This window comes from Muntiacus reevesi, chromosome 11 (assembly GCF_963930625.1).
Source record: "Muntiacus reevesi chromosome 11, mMunRee1.1, whole genome shotgun sequence".
Classification (NCBI taxonomy): domain Eukaryota; kingdom Metazoa; phylum Chordata; class Mammalia; order Artiodactyla; family Cervidae; genus Muntiacus; species Muntiacus reevesi.
In genome coordinates, this window is record NC_089259.1 from 67,529,146 (window position 1) to 67,544,028 (window position 14,883).

The 14,883-nt window shown below is 44.4% G+C and overlaps 2 protein-coding genes across 2 annotated transcripts in view; both read left to right on the forward strand.

Annotated features, from left to right (window-relative positions):
- LOC136144480 (ATP-binding cassette sub-family C member 4-like) overlaps window positions 1-434 on the forward strand; it is a 108,021-nt gene extending 107,587 nt beyond the window's left edge. The window contains exon 25 of the mRNA XM_065902382.1: window positions 414-434. Within this exon, the coding sequence (XP_065758454.1) occupies window positions 414-434 (21 nt within the window). The remainder of the gene's footprint in view (window positions 1-413) is intronic.
- A 524-nt stretch (window positions 435-958) lies between these two features.
- The window catches only part of LOC136144261 (ATP-binding cassette sub-family C member 4-like), a 160,961-nt gene continuing 147,036 nt past the window's right edge, over window positions 959-14,883 (forward strand). Inside the window, 3 exon segments of the mRNA XM_065902010.1 lie at window positions 959-1,032; window positions 12,798-12,908; window positions 13,447-13,567. Of these exon segments, the coding sequence (XP_065758082.1) occupies window positions 959-1,032; window positions 12,798-12,908; window positions 13,447-13,567 (306 nt within the window).

Consider the following 14,883-nt stretch of genomic DNA (forward strand, 5'->3'; position numbering starts at 1 on the left):
AGACCAAAAACATATTCTAAGTCACAACATCACAGTCTTCAAGGTTCATCCACAGTGCAGCATGTGTCAGAGTTTCCTTCCATTTTAAGGCTGAGTGATATTTCATTGTATGTTTATACCACACTTTGTTTATTCATTCCAGAAATATTTCTTTGAACGCATTTGTTTTCTTCATATATATTAATATGAGCTTCGTGTATAGGAAAAAGAGCTGAAGTAATTCACTTCCCTCTTGTACTGATACTGCTTATTAGCTCATTTAAAATTTATTTATTTGAGGGATAAACAAAGTAAACGTTGACTTCTTGCTTATGTACTTTTCTCTGTGCTCAGTTCACTGCTGAGTAGCTGTCCTTCATGCCAGGAGAAGAATGTGCTGTGGTCTTTCCTTTTCCCTCCTCTTATCAAAACAGGATTCCTCAGGGCCAGCCTAGCAGTAGAACAGACGCTAGGGAGCCTGGGGCTGTCATTTCAGTAGCCTGGCAGCTTTGTGCCCGTCATCTGTGCTCACCTCCATTGATCAGTACTGGCCACTAGCTCAGTGTATCTCGCGGTGGGGTGGGGTCTATCCCAGGAAAATCCCCCAGGGTCTTGCTCCATTCCAGTTGGCGCTTCCCACAGCGCCCTTGTTTGGTCCTGATGAGGGCAGCGTGCCAGGAGGGCGGGCTGCTATCTCCTTCTGCCAGCTTTCTCCAGGTCTTCACCACAGCGAGGGCGTTTCTGCAGCAGCCCGCCCCTCCCTCTGCACCTTCTGGGTGGGGGCCCGGGCTCGGAGCGCGCCCTCTGGTAGAGTTTGCAGCCCAGTGTGGGACCGTGGGCACCTGGGGTCCTGCGCCCTGCGCCCTGCGGTTTCCCCACCGCCTCCATCAGCTGCGCCTGTGGCCTCGCCTCACACCTGCGTGTGGCCCCGGCTGCCCCCACCCCACGGCCCTGGCCCGTACGGGTCCAGGCGGGCAAGATGCGGCCGGTGTCCTCGGAGGAGAAGCCCAACCCACTTCAGGACGCGAATGTCTGCTCTCGGCTGTTCTCCTGGTGAGCCCCCGCCTGGGCTGAGACACCCCGCCGCCTCAGGGGCCAGTGCCAGACGCTGTTGCGCCTTGCAGGGGTTGAGGGTTGAGGTTCAGGGCGAGGGAGCGCTTTCCGATGGCTGTTCGTAGCGGGTGGGGTCGCCCCACACCGGCCGCGGGGGGTCCCTGTCTGCGCCCTCTGGGTGAGGTGGCGGGAAAGGGTAGCAGGACCGGGAAGAGGGACTTGGTTGCGGGCTGCAGGGTCTCCCTGCCTTGCAGCTCGCTGCCCCGTCAACCTCCTTAGTTCCGGGAGCAGGAGGGGCAGCGGGAGCAGGAGGCAGGGAGGCTGAGAACCCAGGCTGCCCAGGGGGGTCACCGCCAGTCGGAGAAGGACCGGACCCTGGACCTCCATCCTTAGCCGGCTTCCCCAGAACAGTTCGGATTCATAGTTCTGAATTAATTTGCACCCTTTCCCCACTAAGCAAACAACCCTGAACAGCTTCCTTTATCTAATGAGTGCTCTGCTCCTGTTGCCATCTTCCAACAATGGCCCCACCTTTCCCCACATTCCTGAGGTGACGGCGGCGGCTGAGTTCCAGCATCTCCGGGCTCCCTTGTCCCTGTGTCTGTGACCATGTCTCCCTCCCTCTTTCTCTCCGTGCTCATCTCTCACTGTATATCCTGGTATGTAGTTGTGACACATTTCACGTGTGTAAGAACACCATTGTTTTTTATTTAATGAACCGGTCGTGATTCTTGAACCCATTTTTCTTTTATCTGGGATACATTGAGAGGACTCGAGGATGTATTTGAACAGCCCCTTTCCTAACTGTGAAATGTCTCTGCTTCCACCTTTGACAGTCACCCTGAGGATGGGGTCCCTGAAGCCTATGGGGTCTTATCTGCATCTCTAGCCTTTCCTGAAGCAGTGCAGGGTCTTGATGCAGGTGGTCCTGCCCTGGAGTCCTCTGGTCCTGAAACCGCTGAAGGGTCCCTGAGCTGGGAGGTAACAAAGACGAAAAGTGGCTCAGGGAGATGAAGTTCTCAACTAAAGTTTTCCATCTGGTACCTGGGACCACTAACTAGGTGGGGCAGAACCTTTGGGTTTAATCACACTTGAGTGATTTTTATCTTTTGTTCCCGAACACAAATCCATTCATCTTTCCCACAAATTCTGACATTTCATATTTTTATATGGGAGGGCCTTGGGAATCCCCAGGAAACCGAAGCTTCTATGCTTGTTCTGATGGTGGTGTGTTCAGTGTGTGTAATTACATCTCTTGACCATTTGGTAGCCTTTAAGGAGAGAGGGTCAAGTAGAAAAAACATGGGTGTAGGTTTCCCTGTTGGCTCAGTGGTAAAGAATCTGCCGGCCATAGCAGGAGACCAGGAAGCGTGGGTTTAATCCCTGGGTCGGAGAGATCCCATAGAGGAGGAAATGGCAACCCATTCCAGTATTTTTGCCTGGGAAATCCCATAGACAGAGGAGCCTGGAAGGCTACAGTCCATGGAGTTGCAAAAGAGTTGGACATGACTGAGTGACTGAATAGCAACAACTGTAAATGATAACAAAGTAGAGACACCTCTCCTTAACTTGAGGCAGGACAAGGACCTCTCCAGGGATGTTCTATTTGTGGATTTTCAAAATGTGTGTGTATGGAAATGGGAAGATGAGGACTTCTCATTGATTTTTGGGTAGACCCCATTTGCAATTTTCCTGCTGAATTGGAAGTAGCTATTACCTCTTGTTTTACATGTGAAGTCACTGAAGTAGAGAGGTTGAGTAGTATTTTTTAAACTTTTTATTTTATATTGGAGTATAGCCAATTTACAATGTTGTGATAGTTTCATGTGGACAGGAAAGGGACTCAGTCATGCCTATACATGTAACCATTCTCCCCCAAATTCCAAGAGTTTGAGTAACTTGCCTGCGTCACATAGCTTAATAGTAAAAGTTGGATCCCAAACCAGGAGTCTGGCTCCTGAGTCTGTGTTGTCCTGTATGTAACTGCTGTTCAGAACTGCTTCTCTTTGGATATTTGTTCTTAAATGCAGGGAGAAGGCAAATGCAAATAGAACTTTGGTCTTGTAGGCAGGGGATTTTCAAGGATTTTCTTTAAGTTCTTGCTGTTGGAGATGATGCTCGTGAAACATCTCTATAATCAAGCTTTAAGGCGGCCGTGCTGTCAGACAAGCAAGATCCTTGTCGTCACCTGGGAAATGCAAATCCCCACCCCCACCCCCACCCCACCCCCACCTACTCCAGTCCTTCTAGACAAATTCTGTAAATTTAGAAATGGTGAAGTAGGGTTAAACAGGCTTTAGGCGATTCTGATGGAAGGTGGAGGCTGACTTCTGCTTTAAGCCGCTCCTCCCATTGGCATTGTTCCTTCAGTGTTAACTTTTAAAAAGGGGTCCAGACTTCGTGAAGTTAGTTGGTGACCATAATTGCCATCTTGTTTGTAAAGTCTGAGGTACGCTCATGATTTCCTCTTGTCCCCCACTCGCTGTCCTGGGAAAATAGAGATGAGCCCAGGCAGGATATGCTGCCCAGAGACAAGGCCCACCTTGTAGAGAAACTGAGTTTTCATCTTCTCTTTGGGTGTTTGATTTTCTTCTCACATTTCATCTGCTTTCTCAACTTGTTGCTGCTGCTGCTAAGTCACTTCAGTTGTGTCCAACTCTGTGCGACCCCTCAACTAATAAATGATGCCAATAACTAGCTTACTGACTTTATACAAGTGACCACACTGGGTTTTAGTGTTTTCACAGAACAAGTAGGACTGAGAGTCTAAAAGAAGTCGTGCATTATGACTGTTGGTAATTGTGAATTTGAGAAGAATATATATATTTTTATATTTCTATAAAAAGCTTAAAAGTATGGAAGAAGGAGGGCCTCCTAGATAGGTGGCACAGAGATAAAGAACCCACCTGCCAGTGCAAGAGACACAAGAGACAAGGGGTTTGATCTCTGGGTTAGGAAGATATCCTGGTGTAAAAAATGGCAGCCCACTCCAATACTGTTGCCTGGAGAATCCCATGGACAGAGGAGCCTGGTGGGCTACAGTCTATAGGGTCTCAAAGAGTCAGACAGGGCAGCACATAGAAGAGGAAAGGAATAAGGATTTGTTTTTATTCGCCTGATATACTTGCTGATATTTTGGTTGTTTCTTAGTCTTTCCGCTCGACATCTTTGCCTATCTGCACATGCACAGTTTTTTTTTTTTTTTAATTGAAATTATAGCTTATGGTTTTTTAGAATTAATTTTTATTGGGGTAAATTGCTTAACAATGTTGTGTTATGCACGCTTTCCTATGAAGTTAAATATGTCTGAATCCTGATTTCTTCTTAATTTTTGATGGTTAATATTTATTTATAGCATTATCTAATGTGCAAAACATGGCATTTATTTTTTAATTAAGCTTTTTATTTTGTATAGAAGTATATCCAATGAACAATGTGACAGTTTCAGTAGGACAGCAAAGGGACTGAGCCATACATACACATGTATCCATTCTCCCTCAAACCCCCCTCCCATCCAGACTGCCACATAACACTGAGCAGTTCCCTGTGTGACACAGCGGGTCCTTGTTGGTTATCCATCCTAAATAAAGCAGTGTGTACACGTCCCTACCAAACTCCCTAACTATCCCTTACCCCTATCATTCTCCCCGGCAACCATAAGTTTCTTCTCTGAGAGTCTGTTTCTGTCAAAATGTGGTATTTAACTAAAATGTATGCAGTCTTTCACTTTTGCTTAATACAGTTTATTGCTAATTAGGATGTGATGCACATCTATGACAATATATTTTGGTGTATCTTTCCTTTTCCAAGTTCCCAGAGTAGAATAATTAGTGAAAGGCTGAATTGTTTTCCATTAGGTTCAGACCAATTTGCCCTCTTAACAGCTGTTTGTGAGCTTATTTCATTTTCAATTTTGAGTACCTGAATTACATTTTTCCTGGGCCTAAAGTTAAAAATAGTTCAGTTTTAATTTGAATTTATTTAATTTATGCAAGCTCGGTCACTTAATCCTCTTTGGCTCTTTGCAACCCCATGGACTGCCTCTCAGGCTCCTCTGTCCATGCGACTTCCCAGGCAAGAATACTGGAGTGGGTTGACATTTGACTTGTAGAGATGGAACACTTTCTTATGTTTATTGACCATTTGTTTGTATTTCTTCAAATGTCTATTAATAGATGTTTTTTTCCTATAGAGCATTTATATTTTTTAAATAACTTGTAATAGTGCATATAATGGTGATTGCAGTCAAGAAATTAAAAGACACTTACTCCGTGGAAGGAAAGTTGTGACCAACCTAGACAGCATATTAAAAAGCAGAGACATTACTTTGACAACAAAGGTCCATCTAGTCAAGGCTATGGTTTTTCCAGGTGTCATGTATGGAAGTGAGAGATGGACAACAAAGAAAACTGAGCACCGAAGAATTGATGCTTTTGAACTGTGGTGTTGCAGAAGATTCTTGAGAGTCCCTTGGACTGCAAGGAGATCCAACCAGTCCATCCTAAAGGAGATCAGTCTTGGGTGTTCATTGGAAGGACTTATGTTGAAGCTGAAACTCCAATACTTTGGCCACCTCATGTGAAGAGCTGACACATTTGAAAAGACCCTGATGCTGGGAGGAATTGAAGGCAGGAGGAGAAGGGGAGGACAGAGGATGAGATGGCTAGATGGTGTCACCAACTCAATGGACATGAGTTTGGGTGAACTCTGGGAGTTGGTGATGGACAGGGAGGCCTGGTCTGCTGCAGTCCATGGGGTCGCAAAGAGTTGGATACGACTGAGTGACTGAACTGAACTGAAGTGTATGTAATACTTTTTCAGATTTTCATTTGTTCTTTAGAGGTTTTAAATTATATATCATTAATTAAAATTGAGCTTTTATTTTTTATTTCTCCTGTGGCTTTTGTAGTATGTCTTTTAAAAGTCCTAAAGTCATCTAAATCTCTGTGTTTTATTTTAGCTTTTTTCTTATTTTATTTCTAACAGTAAAGACAGCTAGAAATTTTTTTTTTAGTTGTTGATATAGGCCTCAATTTTAAAAAAACTGTCCATTTTCCCATTATGGTTGATTAAATAATTCTTATTTCCCTCTGTTGGAAATAAGAAGCACAGTTAATGAACCGTGGCCAGCTGGGGACTAGATTGTCTAGTCTGCAGACAGTATCCCTGATGATGTCCCTGCTGTCCTCACTGCAGCCTCTGGGGTGTGCTCTGCATTTCTCTCCACCCTTGTCCCAGAGGCCAGCAGGTTGGGGGTGAGTGCAGGACCTGTCCCCAGAGATGAGGGTGGAGCAGGGTCTTGGACCAGATGCACTTTACCCTTCAGGGAGTGGTTACATCCTCAATCCCCTGACACTGACCATGTCTCAGTCAGTGAACTGTCCCCTTGCAAAGGGAGTGCAGATGTGGAAACTGTCACTGGTGTTAAGACAGACTCTCCAGAGACTCTTGTCAGAGAAGCTGATGACATAAGGGGGATGTGAACTGGCTGAGTACTGAGATGGTTTAGGGAGGTTGGTCCTGTTAGGTCCTCAGTAACTACTGATTATGAATGGATAGAAATTTTTAATTTCAAACTAGGATTCTTTGCACCATTTTTAGAATACCACTTGTTATTCTTCATTAACAGTCAGAAATCCACATGTTTTAGAAGGAGGCTGGGTGAGCTTTCCAGGGTTCTCTCTCTGGCCTTGACCTGTTGCCTGTAAGCGTTTAGGTTGTTGAGTTTTGGTAATTTTATACAATAACTATAGCCTCAAGAAAGAAGTAGAACAACCCAAAGGTATATTTAAAGTTACCCGTATGTCCTTATGGCAAAATAAACTGCCTAACAAATTTAAGTTTATCTCTTGTAGCTTATTCTTGACTTTTTTGGGCTTTACAGTCCTGCATCTGATCAGCCTGAGACTAGTATCCACTCAGATGTGTCAAGTAGATAATTTGCCTTTTGGAATCTTCCATGTTGATTCCCAGTCCTGTTGATTCCATTCCCTCTGTTGACCTGAACAAATAGACTATCAGATATTTTTCCAGCAAAGATGAGCATATTCAGAATCATCAGAGAATGGCAGTTTGAGGTCTGCATTTGTGGAGAGCCAAGTGTAAGTTCCCAAAGTGCCAGGGCTTGAAAGCACTTTTTTAGAGGGGAAGAGAAGGTTGGGCGGGCTCTTACAAAGTCCATGACTTTTCACTGGCTGTGTCCTTGCCAGGTAAGGAGAGCAGTCCTTCTTCTTCCTGTTGGGCAATGCTGTTGTAACTTCATGTATCAAACTTTCAGAGACTTTCTGCTGGGGACCACATAGGATTACTCAAGCACTCTGTGGTGGTGATGACTGCTCTTTGTCTGGGGCGGGGGGTGGTGGTGGGGGGGACTTTGTCCTGTTCAGAGCATCACTGACCCTCTCAGCATCCCAGGGAGGTGTTCTCTCCAGGTGTTCTCCCCACTTTCCAGAGGCCAATCCTGAGAGGTTTTGTGGCTGGTTCACGGTCATGTAACCAGGAAGTGGCAAAGTCTAGACTCTAACACAGGAACGTTTCTAAATGAAGCACATTGGGTTCCATTTTTGTTTCTCATTAAATGTTTTAAAACTGTGGAAAATGTACACAACACAAAATTTACCATCGTGATGATTTTTAAGCATACGGTTCAGTATTGTTAAGTATATTCATGTTATTGTGCAACCAATTTCTAGAATACTTTTCATTCTATACTCAGTTCAGTTCAGTTCAGTCACTCAGTCGAGTCCAACTCTTTGTGACCCCATAACTCACAGCAAGCCAGGCCTCCCTATCCATCACCAACTCCCAGAGTTCACCCAAACTCATGTCCACTGAGTTGGTGATGCCATCCAGCCATCTCATCCTCTGTCATCCACTTCTCCTCCTGCCCCCAATCCCTCCCAGCATCAGGGTCTTTTCCAATGAGTCAACTCTTAGCATGAGGTGGTCAAAGTATTGGAGTTTCAGCCTTAGCATCAGTCCTTCCAATGAACACCCAGGACTGATCTCCTTTAGAATGGACTGGTTGGATCTCCATGCAGTCCAAGGGACTCTCAAGAGTCTTCTCCAACACCACAGTTCAAAAGCATCAATTCTTTGGCACTCAGATTTCTTCACAGTCCAACTCTCATACCCATACATGATGACTGGAAAAGCCATAGCCTTGACTAGATGGTATACTAGTGTGCTATTAAAACAATAACTCGCCACTTCACTTGCCCCCAGCCCTTGGCAACCACAAGGCCAATTTGTTTCTCTTTGAATTTGACTGCTCTGAGGACTTCATATAAGTTTAGTTCAGTTCAGTCACTCAGTTGTGTCCGATTCTTTGTGACCCCATGAACCATAGCACGCCAGGCCTCCCTGTCCATCACCAACTCCCAGAGTTTACCTAAACCCATATCCATTGAGTCGGTGATGCCATCCAGCCATCTCATCCTCTGTCATCCCATTCTCCTCCTGCTTTCCATCTTTCCCAGCATCAGGGTCTTTTGAAATGAGTCAGCACTTCACATCAGGTGGCCAAAGTATTGGAGTTTCAGCTTCAACATAGGTCCTTCCAATGAACACCCAGGGCTGATCTCCTTTAGGATGGACTGGTTGGATCTCCTTGCAGTCCAAGGGACTCTCAAGAGTCTTCTCCAACACCTCAGTTCAAAAGCATCAATTCTTTGGTGCTCAGCTTTCCTTATAGTCCAACTCTCACATCCATACATGACTACTGGAAAAACCATAGCCTTGACTAGATGGACCTTTATTGTCAAAGTAATGTCTCTGCTTTTTAATATGCTGTCTAGGTTGGTCATAACTTTCTTTTCAAGGAGTAAGCATCTTTTAATTTCGTGATTGCAATAACCATCTGCAGTGATTTTGGAGACCCCCCCCCAAAAAAAAAAAAAAAAAAAAAAGTCAGCCAGTGTTTCCACGGTTTCCCCATCTATTTGCTGTGATGTGATGGGACTGGATGCCATGATCTTAGTTTTCTGAATGTTGAGCTTTAAGGTAACTTTTTTACTCTCCTCTTTCACTTTCATCAAGCAGCTCTTTAATTTTTCTTCACTTTCTGCCATATGGGTGTGTCATCTGTGTATCTGAGGTTATTGATATTTCTCCTGGCAATCTTGATTCCAGCTTGTGCTTCATCCAGCCCAGCATTTCTCATGATGCATGATACTCTGCATGTAAGTTAGATAAGCAAGGTGACAATATACAGCCTTAACATACTTCTTTTCCTATTTGGAAGCAGTCTGTTGTTCCATGTCCAGTTCTAACTGTTGCTTCCTGACCTGCATACAGGTTTCTGAAGAGTCAGGTCAGGTGGTCTGGTATTCCCATCTCTTTCAGAATTTTCCAGTTTGTTGTGATCCACACAGTGAAATGCTTTGGCATAGTCAATAAAGCAGAAATTGATATTTTTCTGGAACTCTTTGACTCTTTCAATGATCCAGCAGATGTTGGCAATTTGATCTCTGGTTCCTCTGCCTTTTCTAAAACCAGCTTTAACATCTGGAAGTTCACAGTTCACATACTGCTGAAGCCTGGCTTGGAGAATTTTGAGCATTACTTTACTAGCATGTGATGTAAATCAAATCATAAAATATTTGCCTTTGTGATGCACCATTTTACAGTCTCACCATCAGTGTGCAGGGTTCTAGTTTCTCCACATCCTTGCCGACACTATTTTTTATTCTTTTTTTCCCATGGTAGTCTTCCTAATATATGTTAGCTGGAATCTCATTGTGGTTTTCTTTTGCATTTCCTTCATGATTAGTGATTTTGAGCATCTTTTGCTCTTCATGCAGAATTTTAAAGAGGGTCTTTGTGGGCTTCCCTTGTCACTTAGATGATGAAAAAATTGTCTGTAATTCAGGAGAACCTGGTTCAAACTCTGGGTCAGAAAGATCCCCTGAAGAAGGGAATGGCTACCCACTCCAGTATTCTTGCCTGGAGAATTCCATGGACAGATCACATGGTTGCAGATTGGACACAACTGAGTAATTAACACTTTCATTTTGGGGGTAGGATGTCATCATCTGGGTAAGTCCTGGTGCTAATTCCCTGAGAATTTTCTATAGGGGACAAGTGTGGAATAAATCACCCAACATGTTTGAAGCCTGTTTAGTGGTAAACCTCACAGATGGTATACTGTTGTTTTGGAAGGTAACTGAGACCTGTTGGAAGGTAACTGAGACCTAGAGATGTTCAAGGTGGTGGAGGTGCTGAACTGGAGTGGAGACTTGGAGCAGAGGACAGCTGAGGTCCTGGGTTCTCAGCCCTACTGCTGGGACTAGAGTCCAGTCTTCTGACTCCTGGGCCAGAGTTCTTTAGGGGTGCCAAGGTACCCATACTAGCAAAATCTGAAGTTCAGTCTCATTGCTTCTTTAAAGAGTCGTGCATAGTCATACATTCAACAAATAGTTCTTGAGCATCTGTATCCATGTCGTCCTAGGAATAACAGGATAAAAGAAATGTAATCTCTGTCGTTGCAGTTATTCAGTCACTCAGTCCTGTCCAACTCTTAGCCACCCCATGTACCAGCACACCAGGCTTCCTTGTCCTTTACTCTCTCCTAGAGTTTTCTCAAACTCATGTCCATTGAGTCAGTGATGTCATCTAACCATCTCACCTTTTGCTGTCCTCTTCTCTTTTGCCTTCATTCTTTCCCAGCATGCGGGTCTTTTCCTATCAGTCAGCTCTTTACATTAGCTTGGCCAAAGTATTGGAGCTTCAGCATCAGGCCTTCCAATGAATATTCAGAGTTGATTTCATTTAGGATTGACTGGTTTGATCTGTATCCATGGGTTATTATGGTCTGATCTTGGAAATTTCCTACCCTGGCAAAATCAGTAAAATGGTGTTTACCTATGGGCTGTCTCTGCATATTAGCTATTATCATTTAAATAATGCATAATCGATCTGAATAGGTTTTTTGGTGGGATCTTCTGTACAGTTCTATTTTTTCCCTTCATAATAAATAATTGCAGAGATATACATTGAGATTATGTCAATATAATCTTCCCCTTCAAACTTTCACACACTGTTTTTAATTTCCATTAATGATTTTCTGACTTGATTGTTCCTTTTTTTTTTTTAATTGTTAAACATTTTTATTGTGTAGACTTATAACTTTACAGGACATGCAGGATAAAAAAGTGTAAAATATCAGTAAGCATTTAAAATTTCAGCAGTCTTTTGGACCAACACTTGATTTGAACAAAGGACTAAGCATCTATATAGAACAGAGATGTCTTGGGATACATAGTTTACGGATTGAATCACAAAACAATTCCCCAAGTTATTTCCTCATATAAAGATAAAAAAATACCTTTGCACTTAAAAATTTTTCAGTAGAGTACATTCTCAGTTATGTGCACAGTTTAAAAGTAAATGATTTCTCCTTTAATATTTGTTTATATTTGTTTACAAGAGTTTTCCTTTCTCTCCTGTTTATGTAGCAGTACTGATTCACGGATTCTTTCATTATTTACTGGGTTAGGGTTCATTGCCATTTATTTATTTTGATGCTCAAAGTATCCCAGATTTGTCTAGCAAGAGTCATTCAAGCTTCTCTGTCCTTCCTACACATCCTCATGATTCCTTGAGTGCTTCCTTATTTTATGGCACAAGATGTCCCAGACCCTTCTTGACTTTCTCTGCCTGGAGCTCTGCTCATCAGGGCTCATACTAGTTATGAGCAGCCCCCACAAAAATTCTCCTTTTGCAGTCAGTGTTGTGGCTGAACTGGCCCTTGTGGTTCTTAGGATTGTGAGACACATCTCAGAAACAACCATCAAGGAACTTTGAAATGCCAAGGTGTATCACTCACATGTCCTGGAAGGTACAGTGCACCCCTGGGGTGACACAGCGAGGTTCTGGATAAAGAGTGCTCATGAGCAAGCTTGAACTTGGGGTTCTGCCTTTTTGAGGTTGAGAGTGGGGTGTCTAGTATTTTAAAGGTTCATTCTTTATTGGTGAATTTAAAACATAAGAGCGGGAAATAAAGTCTGAGAAGGGAGAAGCAAGCAGTCAGTGAGATGGGCTGTTATCAGGTCAACCAGAGCTTTCTGAAAGCGGGAACTTCATGGGTGGGGTGGCCTGGCTCTTTATCTCATTGTGTAGCTGTCACGTTGTGTAGATCTTCACTAGAGATGGATGTCTTTGACATGGATGTTCTCAAAGCTTCATGTCAGGCACTTATATTACAATAATAAAAATGAACTATCAGGTGCTGACACACACTGCCCCAACCTTGGAACCAGCCATTTCTTCAGTTGGTGCCTTTTAGGGAAGAAGGTGTTAAAAAGCCAAGGTCTGGGTGAAGGGGGCCAAAGGGCACTAACTTCCAGTTATAAAATAAGTCAGTTATGGGGATGTAATGTGCAGTTTGGTGACTATAGTTAATCCTACTGTATTGAATATTTGAAAGCTGATAAGAGAGTAAACCTTAAAAATTTCTTCCCACAAGAAAAAAAATTGTAATTGTGTATGTTAAACAAAACCCCAAGATCGGGGGGGGGGGGGGGGCTAGAATGCTCTTTGCTAACAGTGTGTCATTGCTTCTGGGGCCTCTCAACATACAATTAGGGAGTGTGTATGTGTGTGTGCATGTCTGTGTAAACACACATCTAATTATTCCTCTGTATCTCTATATATTTAGAATACAGTTGTTGTAGTTGTTGTTGTTTGTAACAAAGCCCATCACTGTAGGATTCTAATTAGATCTGTGTAATTTAGATATATGTCACTGTCCTTTTAATTTTTAACAGGTGGCTAAACCCCTTGTTTAAAATTGGTCACAAACGGAAATTAAAACAAGATGACTTGTACTCAGTGCTTGCAGAAGATCGCTCCCAGAACCTTGGAGAAGAGCTGCAAGGGTGAGCACAGACATCAGGCAGGAGAAAGAGTCAGAATTTCCACATGGGGCTATAGGTGTGGGGGGGCTTTATCTTCCTCTGGGTTCTTCTGAGCCTCCTCCCCTGACATTGCACACTCACCCCCTCAGGCTGACCCTGGGCTTAGCCCACTTTGGAGGCTGGGGGAGCCCGTGTTCCCTGTGCACCTGTGGACGTGGAGGGAGCCTGCAGCCATAGCCCTGGAGGTCGAGCTCTGTCCCCGGAGGTGGGGCCCCTGGAGGAGGATGTCTGCCCTCCTGAGCTGCTCATGGTGCTAAGAATCCAGCAAAGTTTGGCAGGAACTTATTTCCTGAGACTAAAACTTTTACCTCAAGGCCTGTTTCTCTGGTGTTTCAAGGTCTGCACCGCTCATCTTTCAGGAGCCCTGTGAGCAGTTAGCCAGCATCTGGGGGGCAGCCACAGAGCGTCCTGTAGTGAAGGCTCACCTCCCACTCCGCCCCTCCCCATTTCCCCTTTGGTGGACACACTGTTCTTCACTGTGCTCTGTTTCTCATCGCAGGTACTGGGATCAGGAAGTGAAGAGAGCTGAGAAAGATGCACGGGAGCCTTCTTTAACGAAAGCGATCATAAAGTGTTACTGGAAATCCTATATAGTTTGGGGAATTTTTACTTTTCTTGAGGTAAAAACTTTTACATACAGTGCATTGCTTTTCAGGGTATGCGGGTCAGTACTGAGATGGACACGTGTGGAGAGAGGTCACTGGCTTAAGGTCTGAGGCTAAATCTCATCTAGGAAACATGATATAACTCAGTGGTTGTATGTATCTTCTTTTTTTTTTTTTTTAATGTATTTTGACTGCACTGGGTCTTTGTTGCTGTGTGCAGGATTTCTCTAGTTGCAGTGAACGGGAGCTTCTTTCTAGTTGCAGTGTGTAGGCTTCTCATTGCAGTGGCTTCTCTTCTTGCAGAGCACAGGCTCTAGGGCACACAGGCTTCAGCAGTTGTGGCAGACAGGCTTTGTTGCCCCATGGCGTGTGGAATCTTCCCGGACCAGGGATTGAACTTGTATCCCCTGCATTAGCATGTGAATTCTGAACCACTTAGCCAACATAAGGTCTTTTGAAAAAACCCAAACGAATTTGTTGGCTAATTGAATATTTTCCTTTCAACATAGTGTGATGGAAGGATGACTCTAAAAAAAGAAAAGACATTTTATACCATATTAGGACATTATTGGTGCTCAGTAAATGATATAAATGCTAAAATCAATCCTTTACTAGAAGAATATCCTACAACCTCAAGGAATATATACTTCCTGGTTTGGAGGAAATAAACTTGGACCAGAGCCCCAGTAATGTAAGGCATTTTGCAGGTGATCAGCAAATAATTGTTAACTTGCCCAGGTCACATCTGATGAATGCTTTCCTAAGAAATGATCATTTCTTTTCCCCTTCCTGTGGAACAGAACCTGGGCCCAGTGTCTGGGCTGAACCTGCCAGAGCTCCCAGGGTCACGCCCTTCTCTGGGCTGCTCCCCCTGCCCTAGAGGCCAGGTCACTCAGGCCAGAGCCCCCTGTGGGGAGGAGCTCCAGCTTCACCATGAATCATGGAGAATCTGCACCAACTGTGCTGGTTTCCATCCTGGCTATGGGGGTGGTTTGCTGGTTGAAGGGGGATCCTGGTAGCCTGGCATTGGCAGATGGTGGAGAAGGGGATGTGCAGGGAAAACCAGAGACAGAAAACTGTGAGGTCAGTGACCTCCATGACCCTGAAGATCCTGAGTCAAGATCCCCCAGAGGACAGTCCACCTGGAGACACAGTGCCGTCAGCCCCCTGTTCTGGCTGAGCCTGCTGGAGGTCTGCTGCAGACCCCCCTGGGTGGCTCATGCTCTCCATGGTCCCTTAGCGCTGCCTTAGGGACACGGGCGGGCTGTGAGTGTATGAGAGCAGGAGGGATGGAAGATGCGGTTGCTGTGAAAAGGGTGTTTTAGGTGAAG